At 38.2% G+C, this 27,991-nt stretch overlaps 1 protein-coding gene across 1 annotated transcript; it reads left to right on the top strand.

Annotated features, from left to right (window-relative positions):
- Positions 1 to 20,900: 20,900 nt before the first annotated feature.
- LOC138340259 (uncharacterized) lies at positions 20,901 to 21,290 on the top strand. The gene has a single exon (XM_069291973.1). It carries the CDS (start codon positions 20,901 to 20,903, stop codon positions 21,288 to 21,290), a length of 390 nt encoding a protein of 129 aa, XP_069148074.1.
- Positions 21,291 to 27,991: the final 6,701 nt, after the last annotated feature.

The raw sequence follows: 27,991 nt of genomic DNA, 5'->3' as shown, positions 1-27,991 counted from the left end.
GAACTTTAGTAGTCAAGAAGGTACTAGTCGAATATAACATTTCGAGAATGCAACATTGTGGAATATATCATAATTGTAGTTTGTATACAGGGAAAGAACTAGGCTACAAGCTTATAAAAAGAAATTATTTATTAATACTTTGGTTCTTCTACTTAAGTAGATTTATTTTGAGCTTACTCATCTACTCTTATGCTAGGTTTTTACTTAATGACTATTTTCATACGACTCTTTTATGATGGTGCACATGTTTTTATCCCCTTGTTGTATTATTGATAAATTAGACGATTCATAAAGGTTCTTGTTGTACAGTTAAAAGGAATGTGCGAGAAAGTAAAGGATATTCTAGTGCGAGAGAGTAATGTGCAGGTACGATACCTTATATAACCTTTTAATTATTCAAGAAACTAGAATAAGAATTGGGAGGAATTTAGTCGTGACATATACTTTCTTGTTAGATTCTAAAGCTTAATCCAGGTTGAGCCTTGCTTCGAAACTGTAAAAAGCCTGCAGGGTTTTGAGTATTTATGTAACACTTCGAAAATCCAAGACGTGTTCTGCATCCTAAAATGAGTGTCATAATGTTGAGACACTGTTTTAATGTCCATTTTGATTATTAAAAGTCATTTAGGAAGTCTAGAAAAATAAATGTCCAAGAACATCCATGACGTCATGAAACTATGTTAAAGGAGGTACTAGTGTGCCATAGCCTATTTGACTAACTATTAGGAGTCGTAAATTCATGAAATTTTGTGGAAGTCTGTGTAACATGTATTTAAGTTAATTCATAGTCTAAAAATCCCTGTACGAATCCCCAAGTACCTACCAAGGGCCTTTGAGGAGGACCCTTTTGTTTAGGGTCAAAAGGACTGCCTGGAAAGTGTGTACCCACAAAGGAAGATGACAGAACGTATGTGGACCGACGGGGCGTAGATTCCATCCGTAGACCAACACATATAAAATTAATGAAAAATATTCTTTGGAAGGTCTTTTAATTCATTGATGAATGAGCAGCATGGAAGGGGAAAGGGTCGTCGACTCACAGACGGACCGTGGGTCGAGGTCTCGTTTGTGAGGGCTTCATTTTCTGCATGTTTTAATTTAGTTCCCATTGATCAATTAAGGGGTTAGATCATTAGTTATTGTATAATCTAAGCCTAATTCATTTAAATAACACCCCATATAAAGACCCCAACACCACTAATCTAATTTAACCTCTCATAACCCACAAAACTAAACTCTCTTCCTTCTCTCTTTTTTCTCTCTCTAGCGAAGAACTTCATTGAAGTCCAAGCTATGGAAGAATTTAAGGGATGGAAAGAGTCATTTTTCACCATAAATCTTCTTCAATTAACATGTTATGGAATCTAATTCACCTCGGAGACCTTTTTCCTCTAAGGGTTCCATCAAATTGATTTCAAAAAGTTGAGTTTTCAAGTGAGTTTCATTCAATCTCAAAATTGATGTTATGCATTGATTTTTTTATGATTTATTTTGGATATTATGAATATAATTACATGTATTCTAACTCAATTATGTTATTTCTTGATGAATTGGTCTAGTTTGTAGAAGATGACATGTTTCCTTTTACCCTAGGTTGTGACCTTGATATGAATTATATTTTATATGTTCAATTGAATTTGTTATTGGTTGAACTACTATTAAATGATGTATTTTTATTAATTATGAATAAATTATTAAGAATTATATTCCCTCATTCTAGTACTTAAGAAGTGATCTAGGTTATAAAGTATGTTGTGAATTATCTTAAGTATCTTATCTTAAGCTATGAACTAGTATTGAATTGTGATGTAGTGATTGTTTTAGCCTGGATGTCATGCTGATCATTTAATTATGATTCCTGTATACCTAATGGGTTGAATAAAGTGTTTATGGTAAGACCTTGATGATGAATTATGAATGAGACTTTGTAAGTCTTGTGATCCCTATATTTTACTTCAAATTGTGGTTAATTTTTATTAAGTCATGATATTGTATTGGAGTATGCCTTGTATTAAGATTTATAGGGTGGTATGATGTTGAATTGAAATAACTTGACTATGAAATATAAGGTATTGACTTAAGATGTAAAAGTTCTATGGATGGTGAATGATTTACTAATGTGCCTTATCATGATATAAAAATGTTAATATGATTACCTCACCTATATGAAATGTAATGAAAGGATATTACTCATGCAATTTTTATTGTTCTACGATGGTGAGATTTTTATATAATGGTTATACCATATGACGTACAATAATTATGATGATGAATAAAGACACTAAAGACATTTCAAAAGGGACTCTAACTTAGCACCGAGTGAACTAGAGTGAGGAGTGTCCCTTCCCACATAGGGGACGTAGGATGACTAATTTACTCTTGATACATGAGACTACAATGCAAGTATCGTAAAGAGGGTCCAAAATATATCTCCTAGTTCTAGAACTACGTTGCCCCTTTTAGGATTACTAGCTAGTGGATCCACATAGTTTCTATGTTCATGTTTTGGTACTACCTTGGCAAGTAGTCCACCTTCTTTTTGTGTAGGGTTCCATGACACTGATGTCCACATTATCTAATGTGGTCTATGTATTTTAGGGAAAGATGTTCACAAAAAGGTAAAATAAGTTAAAAGGAATGAACTCTAAAAAGGATGACATAAAGGGTTAGCATAGTCTAGGTAGGGGTATGGGACTCTGCCTAAATATTTCACTAGTTTTACTTGAAGGGAGCCTTAGGAGGATGCTTTTATGTATAAATATGTTTATGATGGTATATGATATGTATATGATAAACTTTCACATTGTTGATACGATATGTTGATTATTGTCGCTTATGGATATTTGTTTGTCTGTATTGGTATAATATAATTCTATAAACTCATAAATTCTATGCTATATGAATTAGGATGTTAGTGATTGTTCTTGTTGGGTTATTTGATTGACCAAGCTTATGGGTCTTTCATTGGTTATTGCACTTGTTGACTTGATAGGTGTGCATTGGTAATTGTCTTGCTTTGGTTATGTTATAACGAAGTCTTATTCGTGGTTCTTGCTAATATGACATGATGATAGATTTTTTTGACTATGTATTCAATTATATGATATGAATGTTTACTAGACTAGTGTTTATGTTTTCGGTCTAGTGATGTATATGCCTATGACGTAATCAACAAGTCCTATTTGTTGGTATAGCCTTGTTGAATGTGCATAAAGATTTTCAAGAAAATTGAATACTTAATGAAAATTTCCCTTTAGCATGCTTCCATTATATTTGTTCATATGGTTTTACACATAGTAAAAGTGACGTACTAATCCAATTAATTCTTTTTCCCCAAAAATTTAGGTTCCGGTAGTTGAAGGGATTTTGGGGACAACATTGATGAAGACTTGGATGTCTTAACCTTAGAAGTAAAGTGATCCTCACTCTCCGAGGGCGATGCCATTATCAAGCCATGATGTTGTTTTTAGTATTAAGACTACTTTTATGTTTCTTTCCTTACATTGAGTACTAAAAATTTGTATGACCTATATGTGGTTTTGTTAATGATGTATGGGCTAGGCCTAAATTTGATATACTCTTATTAGATGGTTAGGATATGAGATGACTATTTGAAATTATGGTGTATTTTATATATCTATGTGCAATAAAGGTAGAAGACTAAGTAATCTTCCTCAATGAAGGGTCAATGTATACTTGGCATATATATTCTATGTTTGTGTAGAGGTCTATGTAAACCTCTGAGTAGAAGTAACGAAAAGTCCTAAATCTTCTGCTAAATTTGACCTATGAATTGATTATGTAAGATAAGAGGCTAGTCTTAGTCCTCAAATAGGATGATGAAGCTGGTTACGTCTACGAGATATTCCTAGATGTGACCAACTTTGTAGCAGAGCATGAGGTTATGTCTCTTTTAGTCGATGTGTCTCTCGACCACATCTATGTAAGTTCGTATTAATAATTATAAAGAGCGCCACATTTATCAATAGAAATCAATATGATGATTAGGAGACTTTCCCTTTCTTGGAAGTACAATATCGTGCCATTTATAGTGTTAGCTCTATGTGCTTTTGTATATAATCCTCCTATTGTGATTATAGGAAATGAATGCTCAAAGAAACGTGCCAGGAAGAATTGGAGAAGAGATTGACAATGCAAGAGTTCCTCCCCATAGTAATCAAGTTCCACCTCTTAATGAAGATGTTAATGATGACCAAGTCCCGATGTGTAACGACCTGTTTAGTCGTTTCGAGCAGCAGATTTTATTTCTGGAAAAACAGGCTGAGGCGACGAACCCAATGACAGACCGTCATGGGCACGACGGACCGTCGCAGGGTCTCGTTTCAAAACACTTAGAAAATATGAAATTGGGTACTAAAAATTGACTCTCTGAACTTCGTAACGGAATGGCAGGACGGACCGTCACAGATAATTTAGTGGAAACTGAGTCTCTGACCCTTGCGACGGCCAGCAGGACGGACCATCGCAGGCACGACAGACCGTCACAGGTTGCGCAAATCCCAGTCTGGGTCGGATTTCTTTGCACGTTTTAAGGGACGTTTTGGACTATTCCTACTTTAATTATAAAGTTAGAGGGTTAAGGTTAATAAGTCTAATTACTTGGGGGTTAAAATAGGTAACCATAAGTTAATTAGTGGGTCATTATTACCATCTTTCATTCTTAATTATAATTAGGGTAAAAGAAAGAGGGTTAAATAAAGAAAATTAGAAAGAACAAAGAGAGGGAAAGAGAAACGAATTGAGAGAGGATCGAACGATAAGAAGGAACAAAAGCCTTGGGAATTTCTTGCTTAATCACAAATCTTCGGTGGAGGTAGGTTATGGTTTCATGCTTTCCTAAGTAAACTCTTAATAGTGAATGATATGTATTGGTAGTATTGTAAACCCTACTATATGCTTAATGATATGTTTGCATGAATATGAGTATGTGATTGTGATAAGATAAGCATGATGAAAGTATTGAATCCCAAATCTTGAAAAGAAACTCTAATATACATTATTAATGATGATGCCTTGGTATAGAAGAAAGCTTGATGAATTAAAGTAATGGGATTGATGATGCCTTGGTATAGAGAAGGCTTGAAGATTTACAGAATGATATTAGTGGATCGGAGTGTCACGTTCCGACACATAGTATTAGTGGATCGGAGTGTCACGTTCCGACACATAGTATTAGTGGATCGGAGTGTCACGTTCCGACACGTAGAATTAGGGGATCAGAGTGTCACGTACCGACACATGTAGGGGATCGGAGTGTCACGTACCGACACATATAGGGGATCCGAGTGTCACGTACCGACACACATAGGGGATCGGGTGTCACGAACCGACACGTAGAATTAGGGGATCGGAGTGTCACGTACCGACACATATAGGGGATCGGAGTGTCACGTACCGACACACATAGGGGATCGAGTGTCACGAACCGACACGTAGAATTAGGGGATCGGAGTGTCACGTACCGACACATATAGGGGATCAGAGTGTCACGTACTGACACACATAGGGGATCGGGTGTCACGAACCGACACGTAGAATTAGGGGATCGGAGTGTCACGTACCGACACATATAGGGGATCAGAGTGTCACGTACTGACACACATAGGGGATCGGGTGTCACGAACCGACACGTAGAATTAGGGGATCGGAGTGTCACGTACCGACACATAGCAGTAGGGGATCAGAGTGTCACGTACCGACACAAGAGGAAGAAAGATAATGAATTTTGAAAGATGATAATATACTAAACTTAATAAACATAATTCCCAAATGAGTATGGCATTGAGGCTTGAGCCCTCATTGATGAACATGATGGTACTTATTGATGATTATAGTACCTGTTGTTGCTACATGTTGAGTTTTATAGTCAATTTATGATATTACTTGATATATACTGTTCTCTATTTTGAGTTGACCGATGATATCTACTCAGTACCCGTGGTTTGTACTGACCCCTACTTTTATGTTTTCTTCTTGTTATTTGTGTAGTGCAGCAAACGTTCCGTCATCTTCAACTCAGCAGTGATTCTAGCCAGTCTTCGTCATATCGGATATTCAGGGTGAGCTAATGCTTCTAGCTTGGACTGGGTCTTCTTCTTCAAGTCTTTATGCCTTGAACTTCCGGCATGGACTAGCTTCTTATGTATTTTTAGCTTTTAGAATACTCTTAGTTAAGTCATTTGATCGTAGATGTTCTTGTGATGATGACTTCCAGATTTTGGGGAATAATAGATGTTGAATTTTAGAAGTTAATGAATTGATGTTATTAATGAGTTTAAGTTCCGCATTACTTTATGTTGATATTACCTTGAAATGTTAAGGTTTCAATTGGTTGGTTCGCTCACATAGGAGAGTAAGTGTGGGTGCGAGTCGCGGCCCAGATTTGGGTCGTGACAAACTTGGTATCAGAACATTAGGTTCGTTGGTCTCATCACACAAGAATAGGTCTAGTAGAGTCTTAAGGAACGGTAGAGGGGACGCCTTTATTTTTCCTTGAGAGGCTATAAGACTTTAGGAAAATTTCACTCTTTCATTCTTTCTTTCGTGCTACTACTTGAGTCCAATTGGTATCTAGGCGATACGAATTGGTATCTGACCATCTTCACTCTCTTTCGCAGATGGTTAGAACTAGAGCAACGACTACGCCAACACAACACCGGCCAGACAAGAAACAACTGAGCCAGCCACTGGGGCTGTGGCTCGAGGAAGAACAGCGGCAAGGGGCCGTGGTAGAGGTCTTGGGAGGACGTCCTCTAGGGGAAGAGGACGAACACCTAGTCCATCTGATACTAGGGCAGTGACTCCTCCACCGACTGAGGAGGTAATAAGAGAAGGGGAGGATGGGAAAACTTAACAAGTGCAGAATGAGGGATCGCCACCCCAACCTACCCCAGAGATGATCAATCAGGTTCTGGCTTATCTTAGCGGGTTATCTGATCAGGGCCAGACACCCCCAGTGTTTTCTGCTCCAGTACCTCAGGCTCCGGAGGTACAACATGCGGCTACTATGGCTCCCCGAATGGATGTTCCATTGGAAATAGTCACGTTTCCACGTCTGACTACTGGGCCTATAATGACAAATGATCAGCATGAACTTTTCAGTAAGTTCTTGAAATTGAAACCTCCAGTCTTCAAGGGTGCGGAATCTGAGGATGCTTACGATTTTCTGGTTGACTGTCATGAGCTACTACACAAGATGGGTATAGTAGAACGGTTTGGTGTTGAGTTCATGAGTTATCAGTTTCAAGGGAACGGCAAAATGTGGTGGCGGTCACATATTGAGTGTCAACCAACAGAGGCACCACCTATGACTTGGGCCTGATTCTCTAGCTTGTTTATGGAGAAGTATATCCCCCGAACTTTGAGGGATAGGAAAAGGGATGAGTTCTTGAGCCTAGAGCAAGGTAGGATGTCGGTAAATGCTTACGAGGCTAGGTTTCATGCACTATCCAGATATGCCACCCAATTATGTTTCAGTCCCAAGAGCGAATTCGCCGGTTTGTGAAGGAGTTGAGGTCAGAATTGCGGATTTCAGCCCTACAGATAGCGGCAACGGCAAAATCCTTCTAGGAGGTGGTAGACTTTGTGATAGAAGTGGAAGGAGTGAAGCCAGACGACTTCACTACGACATCGAAATCAAAAAGGTTTCGAAAGGGAGGTGAGTTTAATGGTACTTACACTAGAGGACAGGGTTCGAGAAGTTACTCAGTCTGACCAATTCAGTCTTCACTACAGACTGTAGTTGGGGGACCACCTCAGACCGGTCAACACTTCTCCGAGAGGCCTATGGTTGACTCCATATAGTGTTATGGATGTGGGGAGATTGGACATATTAGGAAAAATTGTCCCAGACAAAGTTATAGACCCCCAATAGCTAGAGGTAGAGGTGGTCACGGTAGAGGACGTTATTCTGGAGGACGTGGTGGTCGAGGTAATGGTGGTCACCAAAACGGCCGAGGTGATGGGCAAACTGGAGCCACTACATCACAACAAGGTAGGGGCAACGGACAGACTAACGATATGGCCCATTGTTACGCTTTCCCTGGGCAGTCTGAAGCGGAGGCATCTGATGCTGTCATCACAGGTAATCTTTTGGTTTGTGATTGCATGGCTTCTCTATTGTTTGATCCTCGATTCACATTTTCTTATGTATCTTCCTCATTTTCTAATGGTCTAACTTTACATTGTGAATTACTTGATATGCCTATTCGTGTTTCTACTCCAGTGGGTGAGTCTGTGGTAGTTGAAAAGGTGTATAGGTCTTGTTTGGTGAACTTTGTGGGGAGCAACACTTATGTAGATTTGGTTATCTTAGAAATGGATGATTTTGATGTAATTCTGGGTATGACTTGGCTTTCTCCGCAATTTGCGATCTTGGATTGTAATGCTAAAACGGTGACGTTAGCAAAGCCTGGGACAGATCCCTTAGTGTGGGAGGGTGACTACACTTCCAATCCGGTGCGTATCATCTCGTTTCTTCGTGCTAAGAAAATGGTTAGTAAAGGGTGTTTAGCTTTCTTGGCACATCTCAAGGATGACACTACCCAAGTACCTTCGATTGAGTCGGTTTTGGTAGTCCGTGAGTTTTTGGATGTGTTCCCTGCAGATCTTCCTGGTATGCCACCAGATAGGGATATTGACTTCTGTATCGATCTTGAACCAGGCACACGCCCCATTTCTATACCCCCTTATAGAATGGCTCCCGTGGAGTTAAGAGATTTAAAGCCCAACTTCAAGAGTTGTTAAACAAAGGCTTTATTAGACCAAGTGCATCTCCTTGGGGTGCTCCGGTTTTGTTTGTGAAGAAGAAGGATGGGAGTTTTCGAATGTGCATAGACTACAGACAACTGAATAAGGTAACCATAAAGAACAAGTATCCTCTTCCTCGCATTGATGACTTGTTCGATCAGTTACAAGGTTCTTGTGTCTTCTCTAAGATTGACTTGAGATCCGGTTATCATCAATTGAAAATACGGGCAACGGATGTGCCAAAGACTGCTTTTCAAACGAGGTATGGGCATTACGAATTTGTAGTGATGTCTTTTGGTCTTACGAATGCCCCTGCTGCATTCATGAGCTTGATGAATGGGATTTTTAAGCCATATTTGGATCTCTTCGTGATCGTATTTATTGATGATATATTGGTATACTCAAAGAGCAAGAAGGAACATGAAGAGCATTTGAGAATGGTATAGGAAATATTGAGGGAAAAAAAAGCTTTATGCCAAGTTCTCTAAGTGTGAGTTTTGGCTAGATGCAGTGTCCTTCTTGGGGCACGTGGTTTCTAAAGAAGGAGTGATGGTGGATCCTTCTAAGATTGAGACAGTGAAGAATTGGGTAAGACCTGCTAATGTGTCAGAAATAAGGAGATTTGTTGGGTTAGCTAGCTACTACCGCCGATTCGTCAAGGGATTCTCTTCTATTGCTTCCCAACTGACGAACTTGACTAAGCAGAATGTTCCATTTGTTTGGTCGGACGAATGTGAGGAAAGCTTTCAGAAGCTCAAGACTTTGTTGACTACCGCACCTATCCTTACCTTGCCTGTAGAGGGTAAGAACTTCATTGTTTATTGTGATGCATCCTATTCTGGTTTGGGTGCAGTACTAATGCAAGAGAAGAGTGTGATTGCTTATGCTTCAAGGCAATTAAAGGTGCATGAACGTAACTATCCGACCCACGACTTGGAATTGGCTGCGGTAGTGTTTGCATTAATACAATGGAGACACTATCTATATGGGGTTAAGTGTGAGGTCTACATGGATCATCGTAGCCTTCAGTATGTCATTACTCAGAAAGATTTGAACTTAAGACAGAGGAGATGGATGGAGTTACTAAAGGACTACGATATCACTATCTTGTATCATCCGGGGAAGGCAAATGTTGTAGCGGATGCTTTAAGTAGAAAGGCGGGAAGCATGGGAAGTCTAGCTCACTTGCAAGCTTCTAGAAGCCCACTGGCTAGAGAGGTTCAGACTCTAGCTAATGACTTGATGAGATTAGAAGTAAATGAGAAGGGAGGGTTGTTGGCTTCTGTGGAGGCAAGATCTTCCTTTCTTGACAAGATTAAGGGAAGACAGTCTAATGATGAGGAACTGCGCAGAATTCAAGATAAGGTATTGCGAGGAGAGGCTAAGGAAGCACAAATTGATGAGGAAGGTGTTTTGAGGATCAAGGGAAGGGTATGTGTACCCCGCGTCGATGGTTTGATCAACACTATTCTGACAGAGGCTCATAGTTCAAGGTATTCTATACATCCGGGTGCAACCAAGATGTATCGTGACCTAAAGCAACACTTTTGGTGGAGTAGAATGAAGCGTGATATTGTTGACTTTATTGCCAAGTGTCCAAACTGTCAACAAGTAAAGTATGAACACCAGAGGCCCGGAGGAACACTTCAGAGAATGCCCATTCCTGAATGGAAGTGGGAGAGAATTGCAATGGACTTTGTGGTTGGTCTTCCCAAGACATTGGGAAAGTTTGATTCTATTTGGGTAATTGTTGATAGGTTAACTAAGTCTGCTCACTTCATTCCGGTCAAGGTGACTTACAATGCAGAGAAGTTAGCCAAACTTTACATCTCGGAAGTGGTGTGATTGCATGGGGTTCCACTATCCATCATATCAGATAGAGGTACGCAGTTTACTTCTATGTTTTGGAAAACATTGCATGCGGAATTGGGTACTAGGTTGGACCTTAGTACTGCGTTCCATCCTCAGACCGATGGTCAGTCTGAGAGAACGATTCAAGTGTTGGAAGATATGCTTCGTGCATGTGTGATAGAGTTTGGTGGCCATTGGGATAGCTTCCTACCCTTAGCGGAGTTTTTATACAATAATAGCTATTACTCAAGCATTGATATGGCTCCATTTGAAGCATTGTATGGTAGGAGATGTAGGTCTCCCATTGGTTGGTTTGATGCGTTCGAGGTTAGACCTTGGGGCACTGATCTTTTGAGGGATTCGATAGAGAAAGTGAAGTCTATTCATGAAAAGCTTCTAGCGGCGCAAAGTAGACAAAAAGAATATGCAGATCGAAAGGTTAGAGACTTAGAGTTCATGGAGGGTGAACAAGTCTTGTTGAAAGTTTCACCAATGAAAGGGGTGATGCGGTTTGGAAAAAGGGGTAAACTAAGTCCAAGGTACATTGGACCATTTGAAGTACTTAAGCGAGTAGGAGAGGTGGCTTATGAGTTAGCCTTGCCTCCAGGGCTATCCGGAGTACATCCGGTATTCCATGTGTCAATGTTGAAAAGATACCATGGGGATGGAAACTACATTATCCGTTGGAATTCAGTTTTGCTTGATGAGAACTTGTCTTATGAGGAGGAGCCTGTTGCTATTCTAGATAGAGAAGTTCGCAAGTTGAGGTCAAGAGAGATTGCATCCATCAAGGTGCAATAGAAGAATCGACCGGTTTAAGAAGCCACTTGGAAGAAGGCGGCGGATATGCGAGAAAAATACCCACATCTGTTTACAGATTCAGGTACTCCTTTTCGCCCTTGTTTTCCTTCTTGTGATCGTTCGGCGACGAACGATGGGTAAATTGGTATCTATTGTAACGACCTGTTTAGTCATTTTGAGCAGCAGATTTTATTTCTGGAAAAACAGGCTGAGGCGACGAACCCAACGACGGACCGTCATGGGCACGACGGACCGGTGCAGGGTCTCGTTTCAAAACACATAGAAAATCTGAAATTGGGTACTGAAAATCGACTCTCTGAACTTCGTAATGGAATGGCAGGACGGACCGTCACAGGCGTGACGGACCGTCACAGATAATTCAGTGGAAATTGAGTCTCTGACCCTTGCGACGGCCTGCAGGACGGACCGTCGCAGGCACGACGGACCGTCACAGGTTGCGCAAATCCCAGTCTGGGTCGGATTTCTTTGCACGTTTTAAGGGACGTTTTGGACTATTCCTACTTTAATTATAAAGTTAGAGGGTTAAGGTTAATAAGTCTAATTACTTGGGGTTAAAATAGGTAACCTTAAGTTAATTAGTGGGTCATTATTACCATCTTTCATTCTTATTTATAATTAGGGTAAAAGAAAGAGGGTTGAATAAAGAAAATTAGAAAGAACAAAGAGAGGGTAAGAGAAACGAATTGAGAGAGGATCGAACGAGAAGAAGGAACAAAAGCCTTGGGAATTTCTTGCTTAATCACAAATCTTCGGTGGAGGTAGGTTATGGTTTCATGCTTTCCTAAGTAAACTCTTAATAGTGAATGATATGTATTGTTAGTATTGTGAACCCTACTATATGCTTAATGGTATGTTTGCATGAATATGATTATGTGATTGTGATAAGATAAGCATGATGAGAGTATTGAATCCCAAATCTTGAAAAGAAACTCTAATATACATTATTAATGATGATGCCTTGGTATAGAAGAAGGCTTGATGAATTAAAGTAATGGGATTGATGATGCCTTGGTATAGAGAAGGCTTGAAGATTTACAGAATGATATTAGTGGATCGGAGTGTCACGTTCCGACAAATAGTATTAGTGGATCGGAGTGTCACGTTCCGACACATAGTATTAGTGGATTGGAGTGTCACAATTCTACACGTAGAATTAGGGGATCGGAGTGTCACGTACCGACACATGTAGGGGATCGGAGTGTCACGTACCGACACATATAGGGGATCGGAGTGTCACGTACCGACACACATAGGGGATCGGGTGTCACGACCCGACACGTAGAATTAGGGGATCGGAGTGTCACGTATCGACACATAGAGGGGATCAAAGTGTCACGTACCGACACACATAGGGGATCGGGTGTCACGAACCGACACGTAGAATTAGGGGATCAGAGTGTCACGTACTGACACATAGCAGTAGGGGATCGGAGTGTCACGTACCGACACAAGAGGAAGAAAGATAATGAATCTTGAAAGATGATAATATACTCACCTTAATAAACTTAATTCCCAAATGAGTATGGCATTGAGGCTTGAGCCCTCATGGATGAACTTGATGGTACTTATTGATGATTATAGTACCTGTTGTTGCTACATGTTGAGTTTTATAGTTGATTTATGATATTACTTGAATTATACTGTTCTCTATTTTGAGTTGACCGATGATATCTACTCAGTAACCGTGGTTTGTACTGACCCCTACTTTTATGTTTTCTTCTTGTTATTTGTGGAGTGCAGCAAACGTTCCGTCATCTTCAACTCAGTAGTGATTCTTGCCAGTCTTCGTCATATCGGATATTCAGGGTGAGCTAATGCTTCTAGCTTGGACTGGGTCTTCTACTTCAAGTCTTGATGCCTTGAACTTCCGGCATGGACTAGCTTCTTATGTATTTTTAGCTTTTAGAATACTCTTAGTTAAGTCATTTGATTGTAGATGTTTTTGTGATGATGACTTCCAGATTTTGGGGAATAATATATGTTGAATTTTAGAAGTTAATGAATTGATGTTATTAATGAGTTTAAGTCTTCCGCATTACTTTATGTTGATATTACCTTGAAATGTTAAGGTTTAGATTGGTTGGTTCGCTCACATAGGAGGGTAAGTGTGGGTGCCAGTCACGGCCCGAATTTGGGTCATGACACGATGAATACTCTACCTTTGAAGGATGAGAATATAAGGGATTTCACTAGAATGAATCCTCCTACTTTCTATGGGACAATGGTTTTAGAAGACCCCCAAGAGTTAATTAATTAAATATACAAAATCCTCTATGCCATGGGATTTTCTTCTAGTGAGAATGCCGAGTTAGCCACTTAACAAATCAAAGATGTGGCCCAAACATGGTAAGTCCAATGGAGGGTTAATAGGACGTTAAGGTTTGGACCGGTGACTTGAGAAGTTTTCAAGAAGCCTTTTCTTTATAGGTTCTTTTGTAGGGAGAGAAGGGAACCCATGGTGGTGATTACATACAACCTTCATCAAGGAGGTATGAATGTTCTTCAATACTTATTGAAATTCACTCAATTTTCAAAATATGCTCCTTCTTTGGTTTCCGACCATAGAGATGAAATGAACCACTTTGTGATGGGAGTGTCGAATTACTTGCAAGAGGAGTGTCATTCGGCTATGCTACACAAAAACATGAATATTTCTCATTTCATGATTCATGCTTAACATGTAGAAGAGGTGAGTAGAGATGCCAAGAGGGCAAGATGTTTTTGTGATGGTTCTTCAATGGGTACGCTTAAGATTCAAGACAAGCCTAGCTTTAAGAAGCCACTTTCTAATCATGTTCTTTCCAATTTCCTTAAGGCTAGATATTATAGGGTGTTTAACACCAAGTCTAACGGAAGGGATACTAGTTCAGCAAATAAGAATCAAACTTTTGGAAACTATGGCAAGAAGCACTATGATTATTGTCTTAAGGGAACGGATAATTGTTTTGGTAAGGGTAAAGATGGGAACAAGGTTAGGTATTTCCCCAATGTGAGGGGCCAATACAAGGGTAGTGGTCAATATCAAGTAAGTGGTTCAAGTAATTCTTCGAAGAAGAACCTCTTGTATGCTCTCCGCTCTACGGTTAAGCAATCAACTTTTCCCGATGTGGTCAACAGTATGTTGAAAGTCTTCTCTATTGACGTATATGCCATACTTGATCCTGAAGTTACTTTATTATTTTTTACCCCTCTAGTAACTAAAAAGTTTTACCTTTTGCACGATATCTTGCATGAAGCCTTATATTGTCTACCCCGGTAGGTGAGTAGTTTCTTGCGAAAAGGGTGTATAGAAATTGACCTATATTGCCCAATAAAGTTTCTTACTTTGAGCTAGTAGAACTTGATATGTTTGAGTTTTATGTTATTTAGGTTATGGATTTGTTGAATGCATGCTTTGACTCTATAGATTGTAGAACGGGGGTGGTGAAGTATAACTTACCAAATTAGCTCGTTTTAGAGTATAAGGGGGGAAATTCTATTCCAGAGGCCATATCATATTTTGTTTGAAAGCATGCAAAATTATCTTAAAAGGGTTCTTATACCACATAGTAAGAGTCCAAGATTTAGGCTCTGAAACTCCTCTCATTGAGTCGGTCCCTCAGAGTGAGGGAATTTTAGGAGGTCTTTCCTAGTGATCTTCTTGGTATTCCTCCCAAAAGGGAAATTGATTTGCGTATTGACTTGTTACCGGATACAAATCCCATTTAAGTTTCCTCCTTATCGGATGGCTCTAACCGTATTGAAAGAGTTGAAGACTCAACTCAAAGATCTACAAGATAAAAACTTCAATAGACCTAGTATATTTTCACGGGGTGCTCCATTTTTTGGTGAAGAAGAAAGATGTGCCCTTAGGATGTGCGTTGATTACTGCAAACTCCATAAAGTCACTATTACGAAAAAGTATCCTATGCATCGGATTGACAACTTATTTGATCAACTCCAAAGGGAAATCTAGTTTTCTAAGATTGACTTAAGATCGGGGTATCAACATCTTAGGTTCACAGGTGAGGATATACCGAAGACAACATTCTAGACTAGATATGGTCACTATGATTTCGTATTAATGTCCTTTGTCTCACAAATGCCCTGGCGGAATTTATTGATCTTATGAATTGTCACATCCCAAAAATAATTGTTAGGGGCAATCTCGTATTGCAATCGGCGTGCTTGACCTTTCAAATGTCTTGCAAAATCCCTTACATATCATTCATCGCATAAACATAGTAAAATGTAGTGCGAAAATTTAAAATTTTCACAAACATACTTCATAGTGTTTAAAAACTCTTTTATCTAAAGCATTAGAAATACGAAGTGTCAATCTTATTATCTGAAGACACAAAAACACTTGGCACATGGCCTATACTTCAAAATATAGAAATACTTAGTCTATTAAAATACATAAAATAAAAACATAAAAGACATATATGCCCTTGAGTTATATGAGGACATACTCCAACTTCTCTTGAATGATGCTACGGTCAAACACTTCCCTTCCCAAATCTCCTTACCAACCAAATCTTCTAAGTATGTCATTATAAATAAAAATCATCAAAAAGAACATTTATTATAAATATTCATCTATTAATTTAAAAATCATATTGTTATCACAAGAAAAACATTTAACCACTTAGAAACACATAAGAAAACATTTAAGAAAATATCATAGTTTTACTTTCACCTTAGTCATTTCTTAGTATGTATTCATCTCACTTAAAGATATCCAAAGACACACTTAAGCAACACAAAAAAAACCGCACATACACCCTTCCTAAGCATACCTAAATGATACTCAAGAACACTTATAATGAGTCAGTCACATACACACTTCAAGACATCAAAGTATCAATGTGAGATTTTTCTACCAAAGGTCAGTCTAAGACTTACTTGAGTGAGTTGTGAAGCGACTACCCATTCAATACCTTATGCAGAAACTCAAATGATCCTTTAGACTACCTATGATAAACTCATTCTAACCAAGTGTGTCAACACATAGATACTAGGACATTTCTTCATCAAAGGCTATCAAAAATACCTACTTAAGTATATCAAGAAGATAACATCCACGATTGACCTTCCAAAGACTACCTATGTAATCCATAAGACTTCCTATGTTTGGATCATATCCAGATAATCCACATCTTTCCTAACGAGAGTCATTTTTAATACTCATCTAGGTAAGATACGAAGTTATCATTCCTATACCCCCTCAGACCTTAAGTAGAACACCTCTTAACTACCTTAGGTTAGTAATTTTTCCATTTACATACCTCTTAACAAAATTCATTCGTTCATTAACACTCATACGTCACATAAAGGACATTCAAGTAATGGTCTTAGACAAGACCTAGGGAATCCAACTAAAACCTTCAAAGCCTATTGTCCAATGTCTAGATATACTCTCATACCACTACTTAAAGATCATAGAACTTCTTTAATTCTAGTTGGTACCCCACATGATGAGTATAGGTAATAACCTACATGGATCATGATAGCTAGACATGGAATCCGGAGTTCTAACCTACTTCAATGAGGGTATTCTACTTCCCAATGGAAGAACTTGGACACATCCCATGTAGGAACATGATTATGGAATATGAAGGGCATGCTTTTTAATCTAGTCTCATACTTAACTAGAAATACATCCCTTACTATACTCACGTGGTGCTAGCCTTCGTTCTCAAAGAGTAATCCACACATAATGTTCAGATAAAAGGGTTCCATAACAAGTTCATAACTCTATTACATTTACCCAACCAAAGAGGTCCTTTTAAGGCTTCCTTCCAATGGCAACTAGAAGCTTATGATGACTTCCCTAACGACTAATATGATGTGTTTCCAGCCAATTAAACTTATGTCCCTGATTCCTTTACTTAGAAGGATACCATTACGGCTTAAGACTTCAACATTCATAACCATACCATTAGGTTCAAGGTTCCATATAAAAGACCCTCTTAACTTTATCTAAGGTCACATGTAATTCATACATTCAAGACTAAGAGCTTTAAAATCCTATGTCAAGACATCACATATTCATAATTTTATATTGACGTCAAGTAACGGACACAAGTCAACCAAGACAAGACACTACATACTTCACATTACGTCATAATACAAGCTATTATAGAAACAAATAAGTATAACCATATCATCTTAAAGTCATCATATACAATATCATAACATCATTAATGTGACCAATATAAAGATTTCTAGTTATGTGGGAATAACAAAGACTCAACCCTAAGATTATACTCACAACGTAAGAGTCATAGCCTAACATTATAACCTACATAAAATCAATAGATACATATACTTTCAGATTGCTTAACATGAAGATAGATATCATCATACTCCACATAATAAACTAATGAATTAGCCACATTACATCAAATAGTGCCGACAAGACCACGATCAACATAGTGCATCAAGTAACGTCGATAAGGTCACGTCAATTGCATGTAAATAATATAACATCGCCACCATAAGTGGATCATACCAATCACAATATTATTAAAGTGTAAACAACATAAAAATAAAGTAAATAGGGAATATTACCACCACAACATCCTCAACACCTAAACTTGATGTTAATTCATCCAATTCAATAACATAAGGTCCTTACTAATAGCCATCAACAATAATTCAATGTAGAAACTATGAAAAACAATGAAACTAGGTCAATTCAATAGATATTAATCAATATAATACAACCTTGATATCAATTCGACACAATTTTTATATCATTAGAATCCCATAGAAATCTAGACTAGAATTTAGTAACATTAGGTCAATATCAAATACCTTATAACTTAGTCAAAATCTAGGGTTCACCCAATACATGGGTTCATTGGTAATTTAGTTTAAAATTATCAATACGAAATCAATTAAATCAATATTCAATGTTTATAAATCATTAATGCAAATGGACAATTAAACTTTGAAAACATAGAAAACATCTTCAGAATTGGGGCTCCTTGATGAAGAGATTTTCAAGGATAAATATTCATACCTTGATGAAGTTATTTCTTCAATTTGATTAAGGATCTCTAATCAATTGTTCACCGTAATCCTTTCCTTGAGTTTGGACTTCTATGGAGTCCTAGAGACAATTCTATAGAATTTGGGATTTTGATTTTTAAAAATGAAGTCTTACATTTGTTTTAGGCTTATAAACACATTTAAAATCCTAAAAATACCCGTATTAACTTCCTATACTCTTATTCGGAAGTGGGGTAAAATTAAAATTTCACCCTTGAACTTGGCAGTGAATTTGCGTACAGACAGACCACCATCGACGATTGCCCATCGATGGAGTGTAGGTCCATGCATGGGTTGTCCTGACCTTTGTCGATGGGTTCAAAGACCAATAACTTGTATCTTAGTCCTTCCTTGACGATTGATTTCCAATGCACCTAAACTCATAGATACTGCCCCAATATCACATAATAGACCTATTTAGGACCTTAGAACATCATGAACAACATGTTAGGCTCTATTCACCTAAGTTATTTTCGGGATCTTACATGAATAAAGTGTTTTTTAATGTTACTAAGATTTATTTTTCATTGTCTTCATTGACAACATCGTATTATATTCAAAAAATGAGGGTGATAACCAGGACAGTTTGAGGGTGGTGTTAAAAGTTCTTAAGGAGAAACAAATACAAGTATAAAAAATGTGAGTTTTGTTAAGGTTTGTAGATTTCATGGTCATTCTTCTCTAGTTAGGGAGTTGAGGTTGATCAAATAAAAATCGAGGTGGTGAAAAATTGGCTAGATAATTGACTCCAACCGTTATAAGGAGATTCTTGAATCAATCGGGTTATTATCAGAGATTTGTGGATTGTTTTGCATCTATTTTATCTTTCTTGACAACTTGGACCCAAAAGAGTAAGAAATTTGAGTGGTCAGACGCATGTGAAAAGACTTTCGAAATCTTGAAGGATACACTTACTTCCACTACGATTTTGAGTTTACTAGAGGGTACGAAGGATTTCATTGCATATTGTGATGCATCCCGAGAGGGTTTAGGGTGTGTGATTATGTAAGTAGAAAAGTTAATAGCCTATGCTTCTAAAAAAACATAAGTTGCATTAGAGAAACTACCCAACTCATAATCTTAAGTTAGCGGTCGTCGTAATTGCTTTGAAAATATAGAGGCATTACTTGTATGGGGTCTATGTTGATGTCTATACCGACCACAAGAGCCTCAAATATGTGTTTACTCAAAAGGATTTGAATGTACATCAAATAAGGTGGTCCAAATTTTTGAAATATTACGACATAAGTGTCCTTTATCACCCTAACAAGGCTAATGTGGTTGCGGATGCTCTAAGTCGGTTATCCATGTGTAGTGTGTCTCATAAACATGAAGCCAAGAAATACCTAGTGAAAGATGTTCATAGTTTGGGTAGATCGGGTGTGAGGTAGGAAGATTCTCCGAATCGTAGTTTCATGATCCATCATAACTCCGAGTCATCTTTGGTAGTTGAGGTGAATTCCAAATAACACCTTGATTAATCATTGATGGAGTTGAAGGAATAGGTTTTTTGTAAGCCTAATGAGTCATTCTCCTTAAGAGGGGATGGTGTCATGAGGTATCAAGGAAGATTGTGTGTTCCCAATGTAGATTGGTGGAGGAACCGTATCCATGAGGAAGCCCATAGGTCCCGTTAAATCATTCATCTGGGTTCAACAAAGATGCATCATGACCTTAGGGAAGTGTTTTGGTGGAAAGGTTTGAAAAAATACATAGCCCAGTTTGTTGCTAAATGTCAAATTTGCAAACAAGTGAAAGTCGAACATCAAAAGTCGACTGGCTTACTAAAAGAAATCAAATTTGCTACTTGGAAGTGGGAAGACATCAATTAGGACTTTGTAGTATGCTTGCATCGGACACAAAAATAATATGACTTTGTATGAGTATTTGTGGATAGGTTGAGCAAGTCTGCTGAATTCATTGCCATCAAATCTTCTTATTCGGCGGAAGTTTATGTAAGGATATTCATAGATGAGATTATGTGTCGCCATCATATTCAATTATCTATCAATCAGATAAAGGTGCACAATTTACACTAGATTTGGAGGTCATTCTAAGAGGGTTGGGTACTAAGGTGAAGTTAAGCATCACTTTTCATCCCCAAACGGATGGTAAAGTGGAGCGTACTATTCAAACCCTTGAAGATATGGTTAGGGCTTGTATTATTTATTTCAAGGAGAATTGGGATAATAATTTTCCATTGGTGGCGTTTTATATAATAATCGTTTTCATTCATCCATATCAATGGATCCTTATGAAGGCTTCTATGGTAGGAGGTGTTGGTCTCCTATTTGATGGTTTGAAGTTGGTGATCTCTTCTTGTTCCCAATTTTATTTATTATACATTGGAGAAGGTTCATATCATAAGGAACCGGTTGCAAACTTTCTATAGTCGGCAAAACTCTTATATCGATCATAGGAGAATGGCTTTAGAGTTTCAAGAAGGTGATAAAGTGTATTTGAAAATTTTCCCTATGAAAGGGGTGTTTGGATTTTTCAAGAAAGGAAAGTTGAGTCCTCGTCTTATGGGTCCCTATGACATCTTGCAAAGGGTTGGTGAGGTTGCTTATGATAAAAAGTTTCCTAGTGAATTGGCTTCGGTTCGTCCGATTTTCCATATTTCCATGCTTAGGAAGTGTATCAGTGACCCCGAGTCTATTCCTCCTATTGAGGGTCTTCGTGTGAATGATAATTTCTCTTATGAGGAGGTTCCGATTCAATTTATTGATAGGCAAGTAAAGAAACTCAGGAATAAAAATGTGGCTTCTGTTAAGGTGTTATGGAAGAATCACCTAGTTAAGGGTGCAAAATAAGAAGCGAGGCACACATGAAGTCCTGTTACCTCATATATTTGATAACTAATATTAGTTGTTCATACTAATAATGAAAATAATGACTAAAAATTGAAATTTCTAGATTTTTTTGTGAATTTTTTTAAGAAATGAGGATTTTTGAATGTAGAAACAGTAAAGTATGCATATAATTTTTAATTTTTCTTGTTTAAGTTATGTTATGCATTTTGATATGGTGAGTCTTTATGTAATTGATATGTAACATATTGGTAAGTTAAACTTTGACATTATTGAGTCATAAATTCTATGTTTAGCTCTTGTTGTTGTGAGAAAGATATTCCTTGGAATTTAATGAAGAGCCTTATGTGTGGTAATAAAAGTTTTCAATTGACTTGTGTATGCGATATGGTTGATGTTGTCATGTATTGTTATTTGTTGGGATGCTTTTCATGAGTCTATTCCATCCTTCAAAAGATTTTTAGTGTTATTCGGGGACCAATGTTCCTTAGGGGGGCGGTGGATAATGTCACACTTCAAAAATCCAAGACGTGTACTAGATCTAATATAAGTGTGATAAGGTTTAGAAACTGTATTAAGGCCAATTTTTATGAGTATAAGTTATTTAGGAAGTCCACAAATCAAAACGTACAAGAAAAACCATGACGTTTGAAAACTAAGTTCAAAGAGGTACTAGGGTGTCATAGCCTATTTTACTATTTTTTAGAGTCGAAAATTCTTGAAATATGGTGAAAGGGTGAATAACATGTGCTAAAGTTATTTCATAGTCAAAACGTTCAGGTACGAATCCCTAAGGACCAACCAAGGGCCCTTGAGGAGGACATTTTGTTTGAGGTCAAAAGTACTCCCTGGTCATTGTCCTCCCATGAAGAGAGGCGACGGAACGTGTGTGGATCTTCGGGGAGTCGATGCTATCCTTGCATCAACACTTAGACAAATCCCTGAAGGAACTATTTTTGCAGGTCTCTAAACTCATCGACGGATTATAAACATGGAAGGGGCAAGGTTAGTCAACTCACAGAAAGATCGTTGGTCGAGGTCTCGTCTATGAGGGCCTGATTTTCAGTACATTTTAAGTTAGTTCCAATTAATTAATTAAGGGGTTAGGTCATTATTTATGGGTAAAGGGAAACCTAATTAAGTTAATTAACACCCCAAGAATACCCCAACACTACTAAACTAACCTAAGCTCTCATAATTCACAAAACAAAACTCTTTTTCCTCTATTTTTTTTAATCTTCCTAGTGAAGAATATGATTGCAGGCCAAGCTAGGGAAGGGTATAAGGTATGAAAGGAGTCAAGTTTCACAATAAATATTCATCAATTAACAGGTTATGGGATATAATTTACCTTTGAGACCTCTTTCCTCCAAGGGTTCCATCTGATTGATTTTCAAAAGTTGAGTTTTCAAGTGGGTTTCATTCGATCTCTAAATTGATGTTATGAATGATTTTTTTATGATTTCATTTTTATATTATGAATATATTAACTTGTATTCTTATTCAATTATATTATATCTTGATGGATTGTTCTAGTTTGTAGAATATGACTATTCCCCTTAACCCTAGGTTGTTACCTTGATAAGCAGTATATTGTGTTGGTTCAATTAAATTGGTTATTGTTTAAATTAATATTAGATGATGTTATTTTATCAATTATATTTAAATTAGTATTAATTATAGTCCTATTATGCTAGTTCTTGATAAGTAATTTAGGTTATAAAGTTTGTTGTGAATTTACCTAAGTATCTTGTCTTAAATACTGAACTAGTATTGAATTGTGATGTGGTGATCCTTTAAGTATTGATATCATGTTGTTCATTGAATTATGATTATGTATACCTAATTGTGTTTCATAAAGGGTTGATGGTAAAACCTTGATGATGAATTATGAAGGAGACTTGGTAAATCTCGTGATCACTATCCTTTACGTTAAATTGGAGTTAATTATGATCAAATCATGATATTGTATTAAAGTATTTCTTGTATTAGCATTGATAGGGTGGTATGATGTTGAATTGAAATGTATTGACTATGATTTTTGAGATGTTCGCATAAGAAGTAAATGGTATAAAGATGGTGAATGATTTACTAATGTGCCTTATCATGATATGAAAAATGTTAATGTGCTAACCTGACCGATATGAATTGTATCACCTATATGAATTGTAATAAAAGGACAATAATAATGCAATTCTTATTGAGCTATGATGATAATTATGATGATGATGTTTATACAAGGGTTAAAACCTCTTACATTCAATAAGTTATGATGATTAATAAACACATTAGAGACATTTCAAAAGGTACTCTAGCTTAGTACCGAGTGAACTACACTAAGGAGTATCCCTTCCCACAGAGGGGAGGTCGGATAACTAATGTACACTTGATATTTGAGATTACAATGCATGTAGCATTATAAAGGGTCCCAACTATATCTCCTAGTTCTTGAACAATTTTTATCCCATAGGAATACTAGCTAGCGGAACCACGTAGTTGCTATGTTCATGTTTCGGTACTATCTTGTCAAGTAGTCCACCTTCTTTCAGTGTAGGGTTGGTCTATGCGGTTACGGAAAGATGTTCCCAAAAAGGTAAAATGAATTAAAGGAATGAATTCTAACTAGGATGACCTAAGGTATTTGCTTAGTCTTGGTAGGGGTAACAGACAACATAAACATGGCACAAGTTAGCCTTGAAGGGAGTCTGAGGATGATGTTCTTATAAATCAATATGTTTATGATGGTATTTGATATGTTAATGATGAACATGCAAGTTGTTGACATTATCGTTAATTGGGTCGCTTATGGATATCTATTTTTCTATATTGCTAAATGTAACAACCTGTTTAGTCGTTTTGAACAGCAGATTTTAATTCTTGAAAAACAAGCTGAGGTGACGGACCCCACGACGGACCGTCATGGGCACGACGGACCGTCGCAGGGTCTCATTTCAAAACACTTAGAAAATCTGAAATTGGGTACTGAAAATCGACTCTCTGAACTTCGTACCGAAATGGATGGACGGACCGTCACATGTGTGACGGACCGTCACGGACTCTTTGGTGGAAATTGAGTCTCGGAATCTTGCGACGACCTATAGGACGGACTGTCGTAGGCACGACGGGCCGTCACAGGTTGCGTAATCCAAGTCTGGGTAGGATTTCTTATACGTTTTAAGGGACGTTTTTGACTATTCCTGCTTTAATTATAAAGTTAGTGGGTTAATGTTAAAAAGTCTAATTACTTGGGGGTTAAAAGAGGTAACCTTAAGTCAATAAGTGGGTTATTATTGTCATCTTTTATTCTTAATTATATGCTAATTAGGGTAAAAGAAAGAGGGTTTTGAATAAAGAAAATAGAAAGAACAAGAGAGAGAGAGAGAAAGTCGAATGAGAAAGAGGAGAAACGAAGAGAAACAAAGCTTGGGAAATTGCTTGCTTTATGACTAATCTTCGGTGGAGGTAGGTTATGGTTTCTCTTACGATATTCGTAGTAAACTATTAATAGCGAATGATATGTATTGATAATATTGTAAACCCTGATATGTTCTTAATTGTACGCTTGCATGAATGTAATTATATAATTGTGATTATATAAGCATGATGAAGTTATTGAATCCCAAATCTTGCAAAACCTTAATCTCTTTATTAATAATGAGGCCTTGGTATAAAAGAAGGCGTGATGAAACTAAAATAATGAGATTGATGATGTCTTGGTAAGAAAGAAGGCTTGATGAATTGATAGAAGGAGATTAGGGGATCGGGTGTCACAAACCGACATGTAGATTTAGGGGATCGGGTGTCACGAACTGACACGTAGATTTAGGGGATCGGGTGTCACGAACCGGCATGTAGATTTAGGGGATCGGGTGTCGCGAACCGACACGTAGATTTAGGGGATTGGGTGTCACGAACCGACACGTAGATTTAGGGGATCGGAGTGTCACGTTCCGACACATAGTAGTAGGGGATCGGAGTGTCACGTACCGACACAAGAGGATTAATGAATATGAGGGAGCGGAGTGTCACGTACCGACACAAGAGAAATAAAGATAATGAATCGTGAAAGATGTTAATATACTCAATCTAATGAAAATAATTCCCAAATAAGTACGGTATTGAGGCTTGAGTCAACATGTGTGAACTTGACGGTAATTGTTTATGATATAGTACTTGTTGTTGCTACATGTTGAGTATCATAGTTGATTTTATGCTATTACTTGGCATATATTGATTTCTATTTTGAGTTGGCCGATGATATCTACTCAGTACCCGTGTTTTGTACTGAACCCTACTTTTATGTTTTCTTCTTGTTTATTTGTGGAGTGCAGCAAACGTGCCGTCATCTTCGACTCAACAGTAACTCTAGCCAGTCTACATTACTCCGGATATCAGGGTGAGCTAATGCTTCTAGCTCGGACAGCATCTTCCTCTTCATGTCTTGATGCCTTGAAGTTCCGGCATGGACTAGCTTTTATGTATTTTTAGCTTCTTAGAAATTGTTAGATTTAGTATTTCTAAGTAGATGTTCTTGTGATGATGACTTTCTGATTTTGGGAAATAATAGTTATTGAATTGGTTTTTATTAATGAGTTTAAGTCTTCCGCATTACTTTATGTTGATATTACATTGAAATGTTAAGGTTTAGATTGGTTGGTTTGCTCACATAGGAGGGTAAGTGTGGGTGCCAGTCGCGGCCCAGTTTTGGGTAGTGACAAACTTGGTATCAGAGCATTAGGTTCGTTGGTCTCATCACACAAGAACGAGTCTAGTAGAGTCTTAAGGAACGGTAGGGGGACGCCTTTACTTTTCTTTGAGGGGCTATAAGACTTTAGGAAAATTCCATTCTTTCATTCTTTCTTTCGTGCTATTACTTGGGTCCAATTGGTATCTAGGTGGTACAAATTGGTATCTGACCATCTTCACTCTGTTTCGAAGATGGTTAGAACTAGAGCAACAACTGCGCCAACACCAACATCGGCAAGACAAGAAGCGTCCGAGCCAGCCACTGGGGCTGTAGCTCGAGGAAGAGTAGCGGCAAGAGGCCGTGGTAGAGGTCGTGGGAGGACGTCATCTAGAGGAAGAGGACGAGCACCTAGCCCATCTGATACTAGGGCGGCAACTCCTCCATCGACTGAGGAAGTTGTAAGAGAGGGTGAGGAAGGGGAGAATGAACAAGTGCAAAATGAGGAATTGCCACCCCAACCTACCCCAGAGATGATCAATCAGGTTCTCGCTTATCTTAGTGGGTTGTCTGATCAGGGTCAGGCCCCTCTAGTGTTTTCTGCACCAACACCTCTGGTTTCAGAGGTACAACATGCAGCCACTATGGCTCCTTGTATGGATGCCTCTTTTGACATAGACACGTTTCGTCTGACTACTGGGCCTATAATGACAAATGATCAGCATGAACTTTTCAGTAAGTTCTTGAAATTGAAACCTCCAGTCTTCAAGGGTGGTGAATCTGAGGATGCTTACGATTTTATGGTTGGCTGTCATGAGCTACTACACAAGATGGGTATAGTAGAACGGTTTGGTGTTGAGTTCTTGAGTTATCAGTTTCAAGGGAACGCCAAAATGTGGTGGCGGTCACATGTTAAGTGTCAACCAACAGAGGCACCACCTATGACTTGGGCCTCATTCTCTAGCTTGTTTATGGAGAAGTACATCCCCCGGACTTTGAGGGATAGGAAAAGGGATGAGTTCTTGAGCCTAGATCAAGGTAGGATGTCGGTCAATGCATATGAGGCTAAGTTTCGTGCACTATGCAGGTATGCCACCCAACTTTGTTTCATTCTACAAGAGAGGATTCGTCGTTTTGTGAAGGGGTTGAGGTCAGAGTTGCGGATTTCAGCCTTACAGGTAGCGGCTACGGTAAAATCCTTCCAAGAAGTTGTAGATTTCGTGGTAGAGGTGGAAGGAGTGAAGCCAGATGAATTCACCATGGCATCGACATCAAAGAGGTTTCGAAAGGGAAATGAGTTTAATGGTTATTACTCTATAGGACAGGGTTCCAGAGGTTACTCAGTTCGACCCATTCAGTCTTCACTACAGACTGTAGTTGGGGGTCCACCTCAGACCGGTCAACACTTCTCTGAGAGACCTATGCTTGACTCTAGAGTGTGTTATGGATGTGGGAAGACTGGACATATTAGGAGGAATTGTCCCAAACAGAGTTATAGACCCCCAATAGCTAGAGGTAGAGGTGGTCATGGTAGAGGCCGTTATTCTGGAGGACGTGGTGGTCGAGGTAATGGTGGTCACCAAAACGGCTGGGGTGATGGGCAAACTGGAGCCACTACATCATGGTAGGGTCAACGGACAAACAAACGAAAGGGCCCATTATTATGCTTTCCCTGGGAGATCGGAGGCGGAGACATCTGATGCTGTCATCAGAAGTAATCTTCTGATTTGTCATTGCATGTCTTCTGTATTGTTTGATCTTGGATCCACAATTTCTTATGTATCTTCCTCATTTGCTAATGGTCTAAATTTACATTGTGAATTACTTGATACGCCTATTCGTGTTTCTACTCCGGTGGGTGAGTCTGTGGTAGTTGAAAAGGTATATAGGTCTTTTTTGGTTAACTTTGTGGGGAGCAACAATTATGTAGATTTGGTTATCTTAGAAATTGTTGATTTTGATGTAATTCTTGGTATGACTTGGCTTTATCCGCAATTTGCAATCTTGGATTGTAATGCTA

Source organism: Solanum lycopersicum, chromosome 12 (genome assembly GCF_036512215.1).
Source record: "Solanum lycopersicum chromosome 12, SLM_r2.1".
Classification (NCBI taxonomy): Eukaryota; Viridiplantae; Streptophyta; class Magnoliopsida; order Solanales; family Solanaceae; genus Solanum; species Solanum lycopersicum.
Note: the sequence above shows the minus strand (reverse complement) of the source record. Positions and strands in the feature narration are given on the sequence as shown.

Bases quoted from the DNA above. Each gene is read 5' to 3' on its own strand.
- LOC138340259 (XM_069291973.1), top strand. From the start codon at position 20,901: ATGGCTTTAGAGTTTCAAGAAGGTGATAAAGTGTATTTGAAAATTTTC.